The 19,176-nt window shown below is 53.8% G+C and overlaps 5 protein-coding genes across 5 annotated transcripts; all 5 read left to right on the top strand.

The window, feature by feature from the left end:
• The first annotated feature begins 154 nt into the window (after positions 1 to 154).
• Positions 155 to 6,925, top strand: QC763_206570 (uncharacterized protein). Its single transcript, XM_062909707.1, has 2 exons — positions 155 to 754; positions 838 to 6,925. The coding sequence occupies exons 1-2, from the start codon at positions 655 to 657 to the stop codon at positions 6,288 to 6,290; spliced, it is 5,553 nt and encodes a 1,850-aa protein (XP_062768517.1). The 5' UTR covers positions 155 to 654; the 3' UTR covers positions 6,291 to 6,925.
• An 819-nt stretch (positions 6,926 to 7,744) lies between these two features.
• Positions 7,745 to 9,850, top strand: FRS1 (phenylalanine--tRNA ligase subunit beta; the record flags this gene model as incomplete). The annotated part of the gene is made up of 5 exons (XM_062909706.1): positions 7,745 to 7,797; positions 7,869 to 8,020; positions 8,104 to 8,344; positions 8,423 to 9,044; positions 9,101 to 9,850. 5 exons carry the CDS (start codon positions 7,745 to 7,747, stop codon positions 9,848 to 9,850), a joined length of 1,818 nt encoding a protein of 605 aa, XP_062768516.1.
• A 619-nt stretch (positions 9,851 to 10,469) lies between these two features.
• On the top strand, positions 10,470 to 12,687 carry QC763_206550 (uncharacterized protein; the record flags this gene model as incomplete). Its single annotated transcript, XM_062909705.1, has 3 exons — positions 10,470 to 10,506; positions 10,559 to 12,259; positions 12,429 to 12,687. The coding sequence occupies 3 exons, from the start codon at positions 10,470 to 10,472 to the stop codon at positions 12,476 to 12,478; spliced, it is 1,788 nt and encodes a 595-aa protein (XP_062768515.1). The 3' UTR covers positions 12,479 to 12,687.
• Positions 12,688 to 12,868: 181 nt separating this feature from the next.
• Positions 12,869 to 14,758, top strand: QC763_206540 (uncharacterized protein). The gene is made up of 3 exons (XM_062909704.1): positions 12,869 to 13,647; positions 13,726 to 13,881; positions 13,939 to 14,758. The coding sequence occupies exons 1-3, from the start codon at positions 13,321 to 13,323 to the stop codon at positions 14,464 to 14,466; spliced, it is 1,011 nt and encodes a 336-aa protein (XP_062768514.1). The 5' UTR covers positions 12,869 to 13,320; the 3' UTR covers positions 14,467 to 14,758.
• Positions 14,759 to 17,796: 3,038 nt separating this feature from the next.
• Positions 17,797 to 18,852, top strand: CEL61A (glycoside hydrolase 61; the record flags this gene model as incomplete). The annotated part of the gene is made up of 1 exon (XM_062909703.1): positions 17,797 to 18,852. One exon carries the CDS (start codon positions 17,797 to 17,799, stop codon positions 18,850 to 18,852), a length of 1,056 nt encoding a protein of 351 aa, XP_062768513.1.
• Between the last annotated feature and the right edge of the window lie 324 nt (positions 18,853 to 19,176).

Below are 19,176 nucleotides of genomic sequence, written 5' to 3'. Positions count from 1 at the left end.
CCCAATTGGGCCAGCCCGCTACCCCACGCTTCGACGTCCACTGCATCGACATGTACACACCTGGAAGAAGGCAGGGAAGCTGCATGGAGATGGGACGGAAGCTCTCCTCTCGCTCTCTCTCTCTCATGAGACAGGACAGCCAGAGACAAACTCCCTCTCCCGACACCTACCTCCTACCTCGTCCCTTACCTAGCAGCGCCTCATCGCAACGTCACCCGTTCCATAGAGCTTCCCCAACACTTCCACCACCTTTCCCGTCATCGTCGAGATCGCCCGCCAACACGCGCCCCTCCTTTAATTTGTTGACTGACGAGACCATGTTCTCGCGGCACTCTTGAAAGAGGCCACCCCGTTTCCAGTCGCAAGTCGACCGAGGCTCGAACTACTATACATACATAACCGTCCTCGCAGCGGCTCTTGTCGTCGCCGTTGCTGCTGCTGTGGTTACCCACTATTTGTTGCTGCCGATTGATTGATATCTTGTATTCGTCCAGCCTCGGCCCCTCCCCCGCCTGCTCTCTGTGTATACAACCTCCAGCCCAACCCGGCGCCCGATTTGTCCATAAACACCACGAGACCGCACTCCACCCGCCCTCGCGTTTCTTCCGAGTCGAGCGGTCCTTCCCACAGCTATCAGCACTCGGCTGGTAGTACATGGGCGATCGCAACTCTCGACTCGAGCCCCCTCATGGGCCCATTATGATATCCATGCAGCGTTCTCTTGAGTCGCCCGTCGCTATTCGCCCGACACCGTGTATGTTGGAAACGGGACTGGTCACCGGTCAAGAACAAGACAAGAGGAGGCCCACATGCTAACTGCCATGTCTGGGAATCCAGCTCGGTCGAATACTGCAACGCCTGCTTCACGCTCACCCACCCCGACCCCGTCCGACAACCATGTCGAGATCTCCCATTCGAGGCGCAATAGGTCCAGAAGCCCGTCCCGTTTGGCAAGAGATACCATGACGTCCTCTGTGCGGCGCTCCGATGACCTGTCCAGGCGTTCGTCTGTTCAGAAGCCCATCATCGACCAGGCCACCGCGCCTGTGCCGATGCAGCCGCCCCACGACTCCGACAGCTTGGACTCCGGACCGGACGACAAGCTTGGGAAGATGAACTTTTTACGGCCCTTGCTGAAGGATACATCTCTCTATACCACCCCCTCTCTGGCCCCCGTGGAGGACAGGACCACTTTGGAGGAGCTAGCTCACCTGGTGCGCCTATCCAAGTACCAAGAGCGCAAGCGCGCAAACACTCGCATCCGTCTTCAGAGAAGCTTGATTTCCACCGCCTTGTCTGCTCGTCTGATGAGATGTGGCGAGGCGGCCCACAGAACCTTGGTGGACAGCTTCCGCGGGGACGACAAGAAGGGCTTTGCTGCTCTTTTCAATGCCGTCATCGATGTTCGGAAAAGCTGCGACGAAACCCGCCGCTATGCATTATTGGAGCCAGAGATGGAGCTTCTGCAGTCCCCTGGCTTGACTTCATCTGACAGCTTGGACACTCCTACAGGATCGGTCTCTGGTGCTAAACCTGCCTCTGGAACCTCCAGTCCGTTTTTGAGCGAGCTCTCTGCGTCCGCTAGAGAGACGTTTTTGACTTTCTTGAACCAGATCAGGACGAACCCCGACTACCTGGCAACGCGCATCTCATCGTTGAATAGTTCGGAGCTCACTGCGCTTACTAGCTTTCACCAAGCCCTAGAGCCCATCGAATCCGTCCTCCCGTATCACGGCAGCCGCACGTCCACCCGTGTTGCCTCGGGTGGCTCAGGTACCCTGTCCGGTTCGGGATTTGGAGCATCCAACGGCCTGGGCAAGGAGCGCAGTGCCATAGAACGACTTCTTTCCTTCCAGCGACACGACCCCATCTCAGCTCTGATTTACACCTGTTTTGCTAATTCCGCAGGACCAGACAGCGCCGAAGACAAACGCCGAACCGAAACATGGGCCACCACGTGCGCTCGATTGATCTCAGGCCAGAAGACGGGGAGTGAACAGACCGTCACTGCCGTGCTCAATGTTTGGATCTCTTTGCGTGACTGGGCCGGAAAATCCAACATGGAATGGTACCTTATGAAAATCCTCGAGGATGGAGCCTTTTTGCTCGACCGCGCCGAAGACCAGCACGGAACCCGGTTCAACATCTCGGATTGGTCTTCCAAAGACCAGATTGCGGCCGAGGAATTCTATGCCAGAGCTGTCGAGGAGCTTTTCGAGGTTATTGATGACGAGGATACGACCGGCATTCCGGAGGGCTTGATCGAGCTCGGCACAGAAATGCTGAAGCGTCTGGACAAGAAGTATGTCGAAAGCACCCGCCGCTGGTTGATTACCAAATATCTCTTTACGAACTGGTTGCTCGGGGTCATTATTCACCCCGAAGCCTATGGCATGATGGCTGAATATCACATTACTGAATATGGCCGGCAAAAGATCTTGAAAACCGTGGCCATGCACGCCCAGAAGTTTGTCGTGGACATGCTGACGAGCAAAACCCCTGTTTCAACACCACCGAAGATTAAAAAACATATCGAAAACATTTACCTCCGGTTCAAGGACTCCTCCAAGTTCAAGAAGAAGCCACGCCTTTTGCCTGCCAGGTCCATCACCTCTCTAAGAGAGACAGCCGAAGTTCACCCCCATTTGGTTGTTAGTCCAGCTGACCTTACGACATTGATCAACGCCCTCTTTCCCGAACGCAGACCGCGGTCAGCGCATTCCGGTAGCTTGCGCTCAGGGGCACCTTCGGTCTCGGGCTTCTCAGCCATCTCACAGCCAATGTCGGTCAGGACGGCGCCAAGCACTAACTTTGACACCATGTCTGTCATCAGCACAAGTGCCGAGTCCTTCATCAGCGATGCCACGACTTCTCGAGAACCCCTTTTAGAAGATGGCAGCCCACCGCGCTATTCACCCCCGATTCCAGATCTAGGCACCCCAAAGCAGCAGCCGCAGAACAGCAACTATGAAGAAGACGGATATCGGCTTCGCTTGGCCATACATGAGATGACCCAAGCCTTGGGCCAAGATGTTGTGTATGGCCTCTGCCACCCTTGCGCCGAACGGTGGGCGGTGCTGTTCATCTCAGGCGACGGAACACAGCTTTCTACCCAAATGACGTTTGATCCAGATGACGACCCGGAGGACGAGAACTCCTCAGAGACTAGCGACACCGAAGGTGAAGACACCGAAGATGACCGGCCAGAACTTGACAAGGACTATCACCAGCTCCGAGATTCGATTCTGAAGCTTGTACAGGAATATGAGATTCCTCAAAATCTTGAGAATGACGGTGCTAAGAAGCAAACATTCAGCAACCGTGCCTCATCCACTTTGAAGAAGTACCGGTCCAAGAACCGGGTCATCACAACAATGGGCAGCCGAAACCCCTATCGCCAGCGAGCAGCAAGTATCGCCAGTAGCGTCGCAGACAGCCCGCCGGAGAACAACAAAGGGAAAGGACTCGAAGACTCAGCTGATTCCTCGCCGCTCATTGCCATGTTGACAGCAGCCTGCTCGCAATCTCGCGCCCAGTCGGATTTCGTTTCTGCACACCTTTACTGGAGGACTTTGCAACAACTCAACGCGCTGGGCTCTGACTCACTTCGTAAAGATGGATTTGCTACCTTGTTGAACATCTTCTCGAGGGGTCCTCGTGATTCTATCCGTCGGTCAGCGGCGGCAATCGAGATATATGACGCCTGGCTTGTATGGCTCAAGCAGAGCCAGGAGCGCGCAGAAGGTCTCATTGAGAGTATGATGCGCCGCTTGCGTGCTCTCCGGGATAAGATGTGGTACGTTACAGACGTGCGCAACTCGGCTCCGTACGAGGACTCGCGGAACGTTGCCGTGGCGTTGAAGACGATGGGCGTGCCTCGCAGGTGGAACTCCTTCCAGCGCATCAAGAGTCTAATGCAACGCGGCCCTGCGTCCAACTACATCTTCCGCACCGAGTCACAGATCCTCGACCTGCTGGCGGCACCAGAGGACCAAGGCGGCCCCAACAAGCTTCGCGATGAGCAAGCTGAGAAAACAAGCCGCTGGCTGCAGCAGTGTGGGGTGGAGAATTTCTGCCAGGGCGAGGAGCGTATACACCGCTTCACCTGCGAAGTTGACAACTGTGTGAGCAAGCTTGTCGGGGATAGCATCATCGATGGACCCGTTCTGTGGTCTAGCGAGCTCTATGCCCGAGATCGCCGTACCCACGAGACAAGCAAACCTGGTAGGGATCGGGATCGGGACAACATGTCAGTCTGGGATGATTCGGTCAGTGTCATCAGCGACCCGGAGAACAGGTTCCGATCCGCCAGCAGGCCTCCTTCCCTTTCTGACAGGGGATTACGAGCCGTGTCAGGTCAGAACATGAGCGTCTTATCTTTTGACACGTCCAGCCGTTTCAGCTTCTCGCGGGCTAGCACTGCCATGTCTGAGGTTCTAGACGGCCCGGAGTATTTTGGTGCCTCATCACCAGTTCACCAGATTGACCCTAACGCTACCTACTGGTCCCCATTCCAACACCGTGCCACCTCTCCCAGCGCTGTGTCAAGAGCCCACTCGCCCACTACTAGCGTTACCAACCTGTCCGCTACGTTCCATCCACCAAACCATCAGCCGCTCCCTTCCCATCACTCAGCGGGTCGTCCAGGGACTTCCATCTCATCCAATGAGACAGTGTACCAACAGCGACTCTCTGAAGAAAAGTCCCGCTTCCTCACAGAGTTGAAGCAGACGTTGACCAGTCTCTTGCTTTCCGATTTGGGTAACCTTGTCTTTGCCCGTGGTTCAGAAACGGACGCGTGGTTTGAAGGCTTGGGGCAGGAGTGTATTGACAGGCGCGAAGCAATCCAGCGCCGTGCCCGCAAGGCGCAGGTCAAGGAAAAGAGGAGGTCGGCCAGATCTGGGCTGGAACGCCGGGTGCTTGAGAGGAAGAGAAGTACAGGAGATCTTAGCGAGAAGGCCTTATCCGATACCCAGAGCGTTGGCAGCCATCATGGAAGTCATCATGGCGGTTCTCATCGTGGGAGCGTACACGGCGGCAGTGTCCACGGCAACGAGAGCTCGGCAACTAACGAGACCATTCGATCCCACCGAGAATCAAAGAAGGATTCCATGCCCGAGTTTCCCTTTACCAAGGCCTACAGGCGGCTCCTGAATATGTTTTGTGTTCATCCGAACCCGATGGTCAAGCTCAACGCGCTCTATGAGCTTGAACACCTCATCATCGCCTCCTTGAATTCAGGATCTCGACGTGCACGCCTGGCGTGGGCCCGATCAGACATGGGCTCAGCCTCCTCGGCGACCGACGAACACGGCACTGGAGGCCGTCCCCAGCCATTAGAAGAGACACTTGACAATGTCAAAGAGCGTCGCTCCCACACCATGATGCAGGCGCCACCGTTTGACAGCGCACCAAGAGGACGAACCCCAGGTGGAGGGGGCAACATGGAAACGCGATCAATCGCCTCGGTCCACCCAGCCAACGAAAATGCGATTGCCAACATCCTCCAGATGCTCTTCCGTGACGCCAACATCCGACCCAAGACCCTCTTCCGCGACCTGCAGTTCATCGCTGCTTTTGTCCCGTCGTCCATCTTGGACAAGACGGAGCGTGGGAAGGCCTTTTGGGATGCCAGTATTGCGGCACTGAACCTCAAGCAAGATGTCTGCCGGACCATGGTGGAAGTGGCGGATGATATAGTCAAGAATTATACGCAGTCAAGGGGGGGTGGGTTGGGTGCTCCCTCCCGTCCTGGACCAGGCAGTACCGCGTCGGACAACTCTGGGATTTTGTCTGCCGGCGGGGAGCCACTTTCGCCACCGTCGCCGCCCCCGAGCCCGCTGCCGCTGTCGACGCATTCGCTTGCTGATGCGGCGAGGATGTGGACTATTACTGCCAAGGAGGGCATCCCGACTGCGCAGAGAGAGCTTGCCATCTTTTACCTGTCCAATCCGGAGTTGGTAGAGAGGACGACGCTGCCGCTTAGCAAGCCTAGAGAGGTGTTCAAGCAGGCGGTTATTGAGAAATATGGTGGCAGGTCTGGGGGTGGTGGCTCGGGGAGGTATCACCCTGGCATTGCCCAGGCAAGGATGCAAGGCATGGGCGGTGTTGTGGGTGCAAACAAGGAAGAGGCGCCGGGAGCTGGTTCTGGCGGCGGCGGGGTGGGGGATGTCAGGAGTGATCCGGCGCTGATGTGCCTGGCTATTCACTGGATGGAGGCGGCTGAGAGGGGAGGGGATGAGCTGGCGAGGACGTTTATGGCGCAGAATGAGATGGGGTTGATGGGCTGAGTCTTTTTTTTTGGAGAGAATGGTGTGTGGAGTGACTTGTTTTCTCCTCTTGGGTGATGGATGTTGTTCTTCTTATAACCTTTGTTTTTGTTATTTATTCCCCACCCCTTCAGTTGCAGTGCAGCTATTTTTTTTTTTTGTTTCTTTCCTTCTTCAACTTGGGATATCAAAGAAAGACATATTGCATACTGGGGCGAAAGTTCTATTGCATTTGTTTTAAAAGGAAAGCCTCTTTTTTTTCCCATTGCGTTATCAACAGCGCGTGCGCCGGCGGGATGGACTGTTTCGAGTCGATGGATATTATCTTGGGCTGGTTTGGTCGGTCGGTCGGTCGGTCGCTTTTGTTTCGAAAGCCATGGATGGATGGACTTTATAGAGATGGGATATTTGTCTTGGTTAAGAATTGGGGATGGATGACCTCTGCATTCTTCTTGTTGTTTTCTTAATTCTAAGTGGATTTTTGTTTTCCTTAAATCTGCGACAAGAGATACCATTACTTTTTTTTTTTTTTTTTGTCCTTTCACTATTTGCGGTTTTAGTTTTTTTGCGACCATATACCACGGTAGGAAGCAGATGTTATATAGAGAAGAGAGACTTTGACACAGGAGCGAGTGTTGTGTCTTGTGGTTGTGCTACGATACGATAGCTTGTTTTGTTGACATGCAAGTCGCGACTTCAACGTCACGATGACATGATGTGATTGGGACATTTGAACAAGCAGCCTTCCAACGCCCGAACCCGTAAACAGTTTCAGCTTTCCGCATAAAAAACATCAAGACACTGATGACAATGCGGATGGGAATGAAATTTTCTTCCTCATGGCTCGACAGAATCAAGCGCACAATGAAAAAAAGGTGTGGAAAACATCAAAAATTACAGCCATGACGATCCCGTAGGACAATCAATGACGAAGAACTCCTCGATGTGCAATGAAGGCTCTTCGCCATACCTCTAGGAATTCTTGATCTCCCGGAGGCCAGCCAAGGTAAGTATGAAGAAAAAAAAAGAAGAAAAGCAAACCGAAAATATGGGAGAGGAGCGGGCAATATATACTGGAGGGTAGATGGTCTGTGCACGCTTGCAAATTTGAGAGCAGGTGCAAATTGTCTGTGCGCTGTCGGTGGGGCACAGAAGGAGCGCGGTGAGCGGAAGGTGAGCAGGGTGAGTGGGGGAACAACCCCTCTATCAGATATTAAGCGGTGACGCCCGGCAGTAAACCCGTCCCGCATTTTGAGTCATCCCAGCCAAGTGCGGCCCCTCCAGGCCGGACTGGGGGCGTTGGATGAGTCGAGTTAGGCCTGTGTTGTCTGAATGTTCACGAACCTAGCCGCCTTGGAGTTTTAGAAAGACAACCGTTCCGGCGCAGAAGGCTTTTTACGTCGTTTCCAATTCCGCTCCACTTGATCGGTTCGACGACACAAAGGAAAAAGAAATTCATTGGCATTTTCTTCAATATGCCTACCATCAACGTCGACAAGTACCGGCTCTTTGAAGAGCTCGGCGAGCAGTAAGATTGCGCACTGCTTACTCCCACCATGACCAGGAGGAGGTTGACCGATTGTTGTTCTTGGGAAACAGGTTCACCGAGGAGAGCTTCCAGCAGCTTTGTTTCGACTTTGGCATTGAGCTCGACAAGGACACCGAGAATGACCCTTCGCGCCCCAAGGATCAGAAGCCCGAGTTGGCGATCGAGATTCCCGCCAACCGTTATGATATGTTGTGCTTCGAGGGTATGACGCCCCCCTTTTTGGTTGGAGGCTTAGGGAGGAGAGTTTGGAAAAGGGGAAAAGACATGCTGAGAGGCACTATTCAGGAATTGCGATGCACCTAAACATCTTCCGCGGGAAACACGGGACACCAAACTGGAAACTGGCCAACATCCCAGAGGACAAGATGCAGACCCTCACCATCACCAAGGAAACAGAGCAGGTCCGCCCCTATGCTGCCGGCGCGATCCTTCGCAACATCAAGTTCACCCAGGACTCCTACGACTCCTTCATCAGCCTGCAGGACAAGCTCCACCAGAACCTTGCGAGACAACGAACACTGGTTGCGTACGTGGGGTGGCTCCGACTTCGGCATCGAGGATGGCTTTGCGCAGAAGGAATAGAATGCTGACGGCTGGGATGTAGCATCGGTACCCACGATCTCGACACAATCCAGGGCCCCTTCACCTACGAGGCCCTCCCACCCAAGGACATCAACTTTGTCCCCCTGAACCAGACCAAGAAGATCAACGGTGAGGAGCTCATGAGCTTCTATGAGACCGACAGACATCTCGGTCGTTACCTCCACATCCTTCGCGACAAGCCCGTCTACCCGGTTATCCTTGACGCGAACAGAGAGATCTGCTCTCTCCCCCCAATCATCAACAGCGAGCGCTCCAAGATTACCCTCGATACCAAGAATGTCTTCATCGACATGACTGCAACCGATCAGACCAAGCTGGATATTGTCTGCAACATCATGGTCGCCATGTTCTCTCAGTATTGCGCCGAGCCCTTCACAATCGAGCCTGTCAAGGTGATTTCCGAGCACAACGGCACCACCCGGGTAACGCCAAGCTTGGCTGCCCGCACTATGGATGTTGAGGTTGACTACCTGAACCAGGTTACTGGCCTGAGCGAGTCCCCCGCGTCTATCTGCAAGTTGTTGAGCAAGATGGCGTACAAGGCTGAACCATCTTCAGATCCCAAGTTTGTCAAGGTTACTGTGCCACCAACCCGTGCCGATGTTTTGCACCCCTGCGATGTGGTAAGCTGTTCTCGTTTTCTCAAGGTTCGGTATGGAATATTGACAATTTGGTGTAGATGGAAGATGTTGCCATCGCCTACGGTTTCAACAGCCTCCCCCGCTCATCACCAAACAGGTCTGTAACCATCGGCAAGCCTCTCATGATCAACAAGCTCAGCGATATCGTCCGTACCGAATGCGCCATGGCCGGCTGGGTTGAGGTCATGCCTCTCATTCTCTGCTCGCACGAGGAGAACTTCGAGTGGCTTAACCGTGTCGATGATGGCAAAACCGCCGTCAAGCTCGCCAACCCCAGAACCGTCGAGTATCAAGTCGCGCGGACATCCCTCCTCCCAGGTCTCCTCAAGACGCTCAGCGAAAACAAGGCGATGAAGCTACCTCTCCAGATCATCGAGTCGGCGGATGTCGTCTTCAAGGATGAGTCCCTTGAGCGCAAGGCGAGAAACGAGAGGCGGTGGGCGGCTGCTTACTATGGCAAGACGAGCGGTTTCGAAATCGTACACGGCTTGCTGGACCGCGTCATGACGATGCTGAAGGTTGCCTTTGTAACGCACGAGGAGGGCCTAGAGGGCAAGAGCATCGACTATGCTGTCAAGGAGAACCCAAGCAAGGCCGATGGGTATTTCATCCAGGAGATTGACGAGCCAACCTTCTTCAAGGGGAGGGCGGCTGCGATTTATGTGAGGTTGGGTGGTGAGCTGAAGAGGATTGGCGAGTTGGGTGTGTTGCACCCGACGGTGTTGGAGAAGTTTGATCTGAGATACCCGGTGAGCACTTTGGAGATTAACCTTGAGGTGTTCCTTTGAGGATGAGAGGGAGGGGGTATAAGGTTTAGAGATCAAAGGTCTGTCGATCTATTGTAGGCAAAAATAAAATCAAGGAGGGAATAGAAGAAATCCATTGAATTCTGGGAGTAGCCGCCATGAGCCTTGTATCCTCACATGCAATTTTTATAATTTTGAAGTTCGAGAGGTTTGCTCTTGCCATTGTTGTCTCAGGGGCTCCTTCCTTCAAGGGGGGTTGGCGATATGGTCCGAGCGTCTGCACTCAACCAACACCACCCCTGCAGCAAAAGCCAAGTCGCGACTGCTCAGCGGTGCCAAGGCGCAATGCGCGTTGCCTGAACTTGAGCTCTCTCACTTTTATTTTTGGGAGAATTGACCATCATCATCCAACATTAATTTTTTTTTTCTCTGTTGGACAAGGCAAGCAAGGAATTGAGCATACCTTTGTTGATTGTTATCTCTCCGCTTGCTTGGGTTTTTTTGTTATCTCTTTCATTTGAGGTTTCTTCTTATGATGGGTATGGGGTTATGAAAGTACAGTGTTTAATTGCTTTTTTCGTGAGAGGCTTCTTCATTCAACTGGATTTGTGTTCGTCTCCGAGTCAACCAGCCGCAAGCAGAGAGAGGGGAGATTTTCACCATGACACTGTCTGACTTTGTCCGTGGACTACTCGGTGGTATGTCCCCCCCATTCCCCTTTTTATCTTGTGGACTAACACACCTCTTTAGAACCCCCAATCCCCTCACCATCACATCCTCCACAACCCCATCCCCAAACAGCCAACCCCTACGCCAACATCGCCCAGGGCTCTGGGTGGACTCCCCGTCGTCGACGATCAACAAGGAGGTTCCTCCCCAGGTCCCTGAGGAGAGCGATCCGCTTCCTCAAGTCAAACTGGCTGTCTTTTCCCCTTTTTGTCATTGTCTGCTTTTTGCTCGGGGCGGCGGTACTGCCGTATGATTCCACGCTGAGGTTGGGGGTGAGGTGGAACTGGAAGAGATTGGTGACCGGGGGAAGGCCAAGTGAGGAGTGGGTTTTGAGGGAGAGGCCAGAGTACGAGGTTGATTGGGGGAGGGATGTGGGGGTTGTGTTGAAGACGGGGTATGGGACTCGGGGGAGGGTTCCGGCTTGGTTTGAGAGTGTTAGGGGGTGGGGGGAGGTGGTTGTAATTGCTGATTATGGGGGGGAGATGGTTTTGGGTGATGGGGGGGAGAGGGTGGTCAAGGTGTATGATATGGTGGAGAGGGGGTTGGAGAATCCGATTTTGGGGGGTTTGTTGGGGCATAAGAGGGTGGGGAAGTATGAGAGGTTGACTGCTGCTGTTGGGGCGAAGGATGAGGAGCTGGCGAGGGGTTTGTCAAAGGAGTTTGGGTGGGAGTTGGACGCGTTGAAGTTTATACCTGGGCTGGAGTTTGCGTATCAGAGGTGGCCGGACAAGAAGTGGTATCTGCTGGTGGATGATGATACCTTTCTGGTGGAGACGAGTGTGAAGAGGTTTTTGGGACATTTTGACCCGGAGGAGAAGCACTATCTTGGTAATGCCGTTGGTGACTTTCGGGCGAGGTTTGCGCATGGGGGGTCGGCGGTTATCTTGTCGCAGGCGGCGATGAGGGCGTTGGTGAAGGAGAATCCGAAGGCGCTCAAGACGAGTTATTTGGAGAGTTTGGATGAGGTTTGGGGGGATCGGTTGTTGGCGAAGGCGCTGATTAGGGTGGGAATTTATCTGGATGAGAGGTATGCGTATTTGTTCAATGGGGAGCCGCCGAGGAGGAGTAAAATCAGAGGGGACAGGATGTGTTCTCCTATCTTGAGCTTTCACACGTTGCCTCAGCCGGAGATGATGCGGGACGTTGGGGAGCATTTTAGGAATGTGACGGAGCCGGTGTTTTGGTTGGATTTGTGGAAGATCTATGGGGTGCCTGCTCCTTGGAGGTGGGATCCTGAAATGACGAAGAAGACGATCAAGGATCCGAAGCAGAGGGAGGAGATGTCGAGGATTGTGCTGCGGGAGGTCAAGAGTGAGTGGGAGTGCTTGGCGGAGTACAACCGGCGGTTTCGCGTTAGTACCGGGACCGGTTGGGCTTGGGGGAAGCCAGAGCCGGATGTGTGTGTTATTTTCCGGTCTGCGCCGCCGTTTGAGTCAGAGGTGGATGCTTGGACTTTGGACTGGGATTATGTTGGGCCGGTAGATGAGGCTGTTTACACGCATGAGAATGTTGCGTCGGCGCAGGATTGCATGGAGAAGTGCACGGAAAAGGCTTTCAAGAAGTGTATCGCTTGGACGTGGGAGTCATCCACAGGGAGGTGTCATGTCAGTCCGTGGATGATAGTGGGGGAAGAAGTGAAGGAGCAGGATAAGGTGTCGGGGTTTAATATTAGAAGGGTGAGGAAGCTGGAGAGGGAGTGTCCTACGTTTGATGGGTATGAAAGTAGGAGGGATTGATCACCAAACGAAGAGATTACGAAAGCATAGAGTGGATTTGGAGTTGGAGTTGAGCTCAAGTGCTAGACATAGCGATATTGAGTTGAGGCTGTATTGATAAGGTGAGATTGGACTCATTGGCCGCTGTTAGTTGCATGATGCTGACTGGTGTACAGCGACGGGGGCTGGTGGCATCACAGCCAGCGATTATACATGGTCAAATTAGACACTGAGACAGCGACACAGGAAGGATGTTCAGTGAGGCTTATACCACCGGAGAGATTTGGGGAACTTTTCGGATAGACAAACATCATTAGAGCATGACCATAGAGCTAATAATTGTAATAGCAGTCACCGGCAACCTGTCAATTCTTTGTCCGGGCTAATGCCAAGACAAGCCCGGGCACATGTCTGTCATTTGTCATTCTCAGGGCCGATCGTGATTCAGCGCCAGCCAAAGGGTGCTGCTGTGCTGCTCGTACAGTGCGCAAGCGCGCGTGGTGCAGGTTGCACGAACGGTGTCCCCCCATGTGTGTGGAAGGGGAGGAGGTACATGCGGTGCGAGCAATACACAGCCGCAAGCCACGCAAACGGTCTTGCTTTTTTTCGTGGATCTGGGTGCCTGCCTTGAAAGTGTTGGAAGTTCGGGTTCGGAATCCCGGGTGCTTCCAGCCCTCCCTTGTAGATAATAAGGGAGGTGCATGTCTCGGGAGCGGTAGGAACTCGGGAAGGGAGAGAGGCTGAACTTTAAACTTGGCCTGCGCTCGGGGGTTCTGTCTCTCCCTTTTTACTTTGACGTCGGACTTTGGGCGGGAAATTTAGGGCGGGGGTTTGCCTGGGAAGTTTTGGGACTGACATCACTTTTTTGTTTCTCTGCCTTTTTCTCCTTTTGGCAACATTGTTTTTTGTTGTTGATGCAGAGAGAGCCATTTGGATGCGACGTATTGATTTCGTGTGGGTATCTGTTTTCGTTGTTTGCTGCTTGCTATCCTTACATATATCACTTTTTTGCCCCCCGGCGACGAGCCAGCCGACCGACCGAGTACAGTGGACGGGGAAAGACAAAAGATGCGAATCTCGATCAAGATATCCGTCATCCTTTGGGCGGTGGTGTTGTTGGCTGGAACGGGGTACATTCTCGCGCGGTTGGTGGCGTTTGTGGGCCTCTTTTTCCAGCATTCGGGGATTCAGCTACGGCAGGCGGATGCGCTTGAGGCGTATAACCAGGATGGACATGGGTTGTTGGGGGTGGGAGGGAAGAGGGTTCAGCATATTCCAAAGATTGTGCATCAGGTTTTTCACAATTGGAAGGAACCGGGGAATGATAGTTTGCCGGGGGATTGGGAGGGGGTTAGGGGAGGCTGTGTGGAGAGGAATCCGGGGTGGGAGTTTAAGGTAGGTTTGTGTGGTGGTACAGGTGGGGGTTGTGCAAATGACGGGGATGGGAATGCTGACTTTGGGTGGTGATGATAGTTGTGGACCGAACGAACCTCGAGAGAATTTATCGAAAGGGAATACCCTTGGTTTTTGAGGACGTATGATGGGTATCGGTACAAGGTGCAGAGGGTGGATGCCGTGAGGTACTTTTTGCTGTATCATCATGGGGGAATATACATGGATCTGGACAATGTCAGTGGTTTTCCCCATCCTTCAACTGGACAAGATACTTATAATACTCTGCAACAGGGCTGCAAAACGGACTTGACACCTCTACTATACTATCCGTTTTGGATCACCGACGGCGGCCGCGGAGCTCTCTCGAACAACATCCTTGCGTCGAAGCCTCGCCACCCGTTCTGGAACCTCGTTACAATGTCACTGATGGAGTACGACTGGAATTATCTCTTTCCTTACATCACCATCAGTTTTGCGAGTGGGCAGTGGTTCGAAACGGCTGTGTGGGAAAAGTACCACTCGTTGCTGCCGAAGCCTGGGGCAGATCCCAAGATGGAACACAGAGGTTACCGGTTGATCATGGATGACAGGCCGGAGGCGGACGAGTGGATCTTCTTTACCCAGGAAAGAGGTGGGACTTGGGTGAACTGGGATAACAAGATGTTCTTGGCTATTGGTGAGCATCTGTTCTTGCTGTTTGCGTCCCTCGTGGGGTTAGCAGCGGTGGTGTTTTGGGGAGGCTCGAGATGTTTGAGGAGATACAACAGAGCTGGATATACGAGACTGAAGAACAGGAATGTCGTCGGGAGCTCTGTTTGAGTTGTGGAGTCGAGATTGCCGGCATGGTGGGGGCGGGATCGACCGTTGGCAGCAAGGGTGCGGATGAAGCGACCGGTTCTGATTCGAGGCCCAAGTCTGGGGATGCGGCACGGATCTGTGCCAAGACCTTGGACCAGTTGGACACCATGATGCGATTTGAGGGAACCTATTGTACACACTTTGGTAGGGCGTTTGGAGTTGGGATGGTGTTTTTGCTGGGACTGGGGCTACTGGGTCGGTATGCTGATGAGATTAGCATTGATTCTACCAAATGCATTCTGCCGTCACCATTATTCTTCTGTCTGGGTACTGTCCTAGCCTGCAGCCAGACTCCTGAGCGTGACACGTACGATGGCGTAGCTTCGATGTTGCTTATGTTGCTCCAGAAGCCGACCCTCCAGCGCCAATATTCCTTGGAAAGGCTGCATGCTCTGTCAACCAACAGGGGAGAAACAGTCGGAGGTTTGAGGTATTGCTGCTCCACAACTACGTTTAAATACCCGGTGATTCATTTGTAAGAAGATATACTGGCTATTTGGAAGGCATGTTAGTAATCTTAATGCCTGTTAATCATTCTTGCAGACATACATGGTTACTTTCTGCGAGAACGGCGGCCGCCCATCCCTGTGTCCAAGACGCCCCTTCTCTCACCGTCTTCCATAGGTCTGGTGGCGTTCTTCCAATTCCGGCCATCAGACCCCGGTGATAATGGCACGCTGCCAAACGCCCCCACAGACAATTGTGGAAAGTGTCCTTGAAGATTCTCTTCTCGCAACTTGTTTCTCTGCTCCCGTCGCTTGCTCACCCACCTTTGAAAAGACACCTATTAAGCTAAAGCGGCTCTCGACCCCAACTACGGTCGCTTGCTCCAAGACGAAATACAATGTTGGGACGAGTCTCTTGGCCGATTATGGCCAATTTTGCGTTTTAGACCTGCTTTCCAGCAAAGATACGTGAACAGGTCTTGCTGGGCGGTTCCTTGCATTCGATATCAATGAGATCTTGGACATTTTCATTGTGATGTGTTTGACCGATGCCGGCGCCTGACCTACGATGTTGGTTTTGATGATGTGGCTGGTGTCACGAGAAAGCCAGGGAGGCAGTGAGATGTTTGAATTCGAAAACTGAGGACCTCAACCTCACAATGCTTGACATTCTATTCTTGAAATCCCCAACAAGAAAACCAGCCTAGGAAGAGATGACACCGCAGTTTTTCGAGTTAGTCGGGTGCTGGATGAATTAGCTTCAAGATAGGGTGATGTTGGTTTCTCATTGCAGCTCAGTTTCTCTCTCGCGATAGGAGGAGCATCGTCACCACCAGCATGCATTTTACACCGGGCACGCATTCCACCAATGATAATTATGTCTCTCCACTTGAACGCGCACATATCCAACGCTCAATGAAGCGCTGTCGGATGTTTTACTTGCAAGCTAGAGATGATAGTCAGTCTTGTTTTGGACAACGAAGCCGAAAACGGGGCAGTGGTGGGTGAACCTGCGTCCGAGAGGGTGTGTTGCTCGGGCAAACATGGCGCGATTCCACAGCTCTCACAATGGGAATTCTTTCAATCTCAGAGCCACACATGAACCTCAGGGCCGGCCCTTCCAACTTCTCAAGTCGCCCACTGTGAGGGGCATCATATCAACATCATCGCCATAGTCAACAACAACATCGACATGAATGAAAATCTTGAAAAGAAAGAGACTGTCAGCAGGACAAGAAAAATCAAAAACTGGAAGATTCCAGACAATAGAGGAGAATCGTTGTAGTCGATGTGGGCCTCTGTGGTGGATAGTAGCATCGGAGTGACGGGACGGTGGCGGTCGTGGAGGAGCCCGCGCCGGGAAGCCGCGCGTGAACTTGGCCATCTGATCTGAAATTCCTGCTGCCGAGCCTCTCGCGAGATGTGAAGCTTGAGCCTTTGCAAGCCAAGTGCAAGTTAAGCTGGAACAGATGATGGCGTTATGCACTACCAGAATGAAGCCTTCTTGCCCCCTTTTTCAGACGAAGTCTTGGCTAAAGCGTTTAAGCGGCCGAGAACAGTGGCGGCAGGCACTATCGGCGATGATCTCCATGCGAACCGCAGAAGTTGGGGGAAGCTGTTTCGCCTTGTTCGTCCTCCAATTTGGTTGGAAGCAGACCATCTTATACTTTTCCCATTGCCTTCCCCACGCCGTCAATGCAAAATGCCGTCCACCACGTTGTCTGCTGGGAGCGCTACTCTTTAGCCGAAACTGTCAACCACGAGCTCTCCCGTTCCCGTGCTGCGACTCGGTATTGAGCCCGTCGAACTAAAGCGACCTCGATATTGCGAGAACCTTGGAGTCGGGTTCAGCGCAGGCTGAGGGTATCCCCGACCTGTCTCTGGCGAGGTCGCTTGTGTCAACCTGGATTATCCGCTCCACTGCCAGACTTGCCAACTTTTTGCCTGAATTCAGACTGCAACTCTACACCTCTCGGATGTCACCGAATTCATCCGTCCATGACCGTCCAACACCACCTCCCTACGGCGCGCTAAGTTGAAACGCCGTTACATTTTCCCCACAAACCAAGTGGGGACCACCCCCCTGTTCCCCTGGATCGCTCGTCTTTCCCAAGATGGCACGGAAGAGCCTCTCCACGATCCAAGTAATCCTAATCCGGTTTGGTGCCTCAGAGCGTTGAACTGTCTGCCGGGAACCAGCATCGAGCTCTTGTCAGCCTTCGCCAATCACATCGTTTCTTGATCCCTCTTGGGGCTCTCTTCCCCGGGCTCCAAGACGGGAAGGCAGTCCGATATCTCCTTCAGTCGACCTCGGATTCCAAGCAGCTTTGTCTTGTCACCGGCCTCCCTGCCGCCGTCTCCCCCATTTTGGTGGCGCCAACATGTGCAAACAGGGCACCCCAAATTGGACCAGACTCTTGGGAAGCTCGCTACCTGACCGCATGCTCCCCAGGTTGGGGTGCATGGTGCCTTGAGCCTCCATCACCACGGCCTCGCCTACCCCACACTGCCCTTGGTTGGTCGCCCCTTGTCATTCAACATCATTGCCGATGATCGATTCGGCCCCGGGATGCCCTCCTTCATGCTCCGCTAGCACCGCGCCCAGACCTCCTCCATGAACACCCAGAACGCCTTTGGTCCACCTCACTGGACGTGATATGTCGTGAATGCTGCGGTAACATGGACCGAGATGCCCAAAGCCATCGAGTATAAAGATCGCCGTTGCTGTCACCCTTGGTTCTGGTTCTTCATCCGTCGATCAGCACTCCCAGCCATCACCAGCCCACGGTCAGACATCCTCACCTATTCATTTCAGAGTGAGACTCAGCACACACATCTCTTCACCATGTCTAACAAGGCCGCTACCCTTCTCGCCGCCCTCTCGGGTGCTGCCCTCGTTGCCGCCCACGGCCACGTCTCCCACATCATCGTGAACGGTGTCTACTATCAGAACTATGACCCGACAACCCACTTCTACCAGCCCAACCCCCCTACCGTGATCGGCTGGTCTGCTCTTCAGCAGGACAACGGCTTCGTCGAGCCCAACAACTTCGGCACCACCGACATCATCTGCCACAAGTCTGCTGCTCCTGGCGGCGGCTCTGCCACTGTCAACGCCGGTGACAAGATCTCCATCGTCTGGACCCCCGAGTGGCCCGAGTCCCACATCGGCCCCGTCATCGACTACCTCGCCAACTGCAACGGCCCCTGCGAGACCGTCGACAAGACCTCCCTCCGCTGGTTCAAGATCGGCGGTGCCGGCTACAACCCCAACACCCGCACGTGGGCCGCCGACGACCTCCGTGCCAACGGCAACAGCTGGCTCGTCCAGATCCCCGCCGACCTCAAGGCCGGCAACTACGTCCTCCGCCATGAGATCATCGCCCTCCACGGCGGCTCTTCCCCCAACGGCGCCCAGGCCTATCCCCAGTGCCTGAACCTCCGCATCGTCGGCAACGGCAACAACTCCCCCGCCGGTGTCGCCGGCACCTCCCTCTACCGCGCCAACGACGCCGGCATCCTGTTCAACCCCTACGTCGCCAGCCCCAACTACCCCGTCCCCGGCCCTGCCCTCATCGCCGGCGCCGTCAGCTCCATCCCCCAGAGCAAGTCCACCGCCACCCGCACCGCCTCTGCCACCCTCCCCGGCGCTCCCGTCGTCACCCCCACCGCCGGCCCCGTCGTCACCACCTCCTCCGCCCCTGTCGTCCAGCCCCCCACCACTACCCTCGTCACTGTCACCTCCGCCCCTGCCACCTCTGCCGCTCCCGCTCCTACCGGCGGTGCTGGTGTTGCTCCCAAGTGGGGACAGTGCGGTGGCAACGGCTGGACTGGCCCTACCGTCTGCGCTTCCGGCTCTACTTGCACTGTTCTCAACCCTTACTACAGCCAGTGCATCTAAGTTTCTCTCTTTGAGAATTCTTGGAAGGGGGGAGATGTAAGAAAAATTTGGGAGGAAAAGAAGCGTTTTTTTTCGTTTTTTTTTTTTTTTTTTTTTTTGCATGGTATAGCATAGCATTGCATTTTGGGGGAGGGGGGAGATGAATCATCAGCATCAGTTTGGATGGGATGGGATTTGAGGAGGATTCAGTTGTATATACTTTTTGTTTTTGAGTTTTGGCTCTACCTTATTCCGGGAAAGAATGGAAATGTGTTTATAAACCTACTTACAAAGGGATTGGTGGTTGTGATTTGTGAATTGTACACTGCTGCTATTGTCGAAAGT

The sequence above is a fragment of the Podospora pseudopauciseta genome (genome assembly GCF_035222475.1).
Source record: "Podospora pseudopauciseta strain CBS 411.78 chromosome 2 map unlocalized CBS411.78m_2, whole genome shotgun sequence".
NCBI lineage: Eukaryota > Fungi > Ascomycota > Sordariomycetes > Sordariales > Podosporaceae > Podospora > Podospora pseudopauciseta.
The sequence above is the reverse complement of the archived record's forward strand: the minus strand, read 5'-3'. Positions and strand labels throughout refer to the sequence as shown.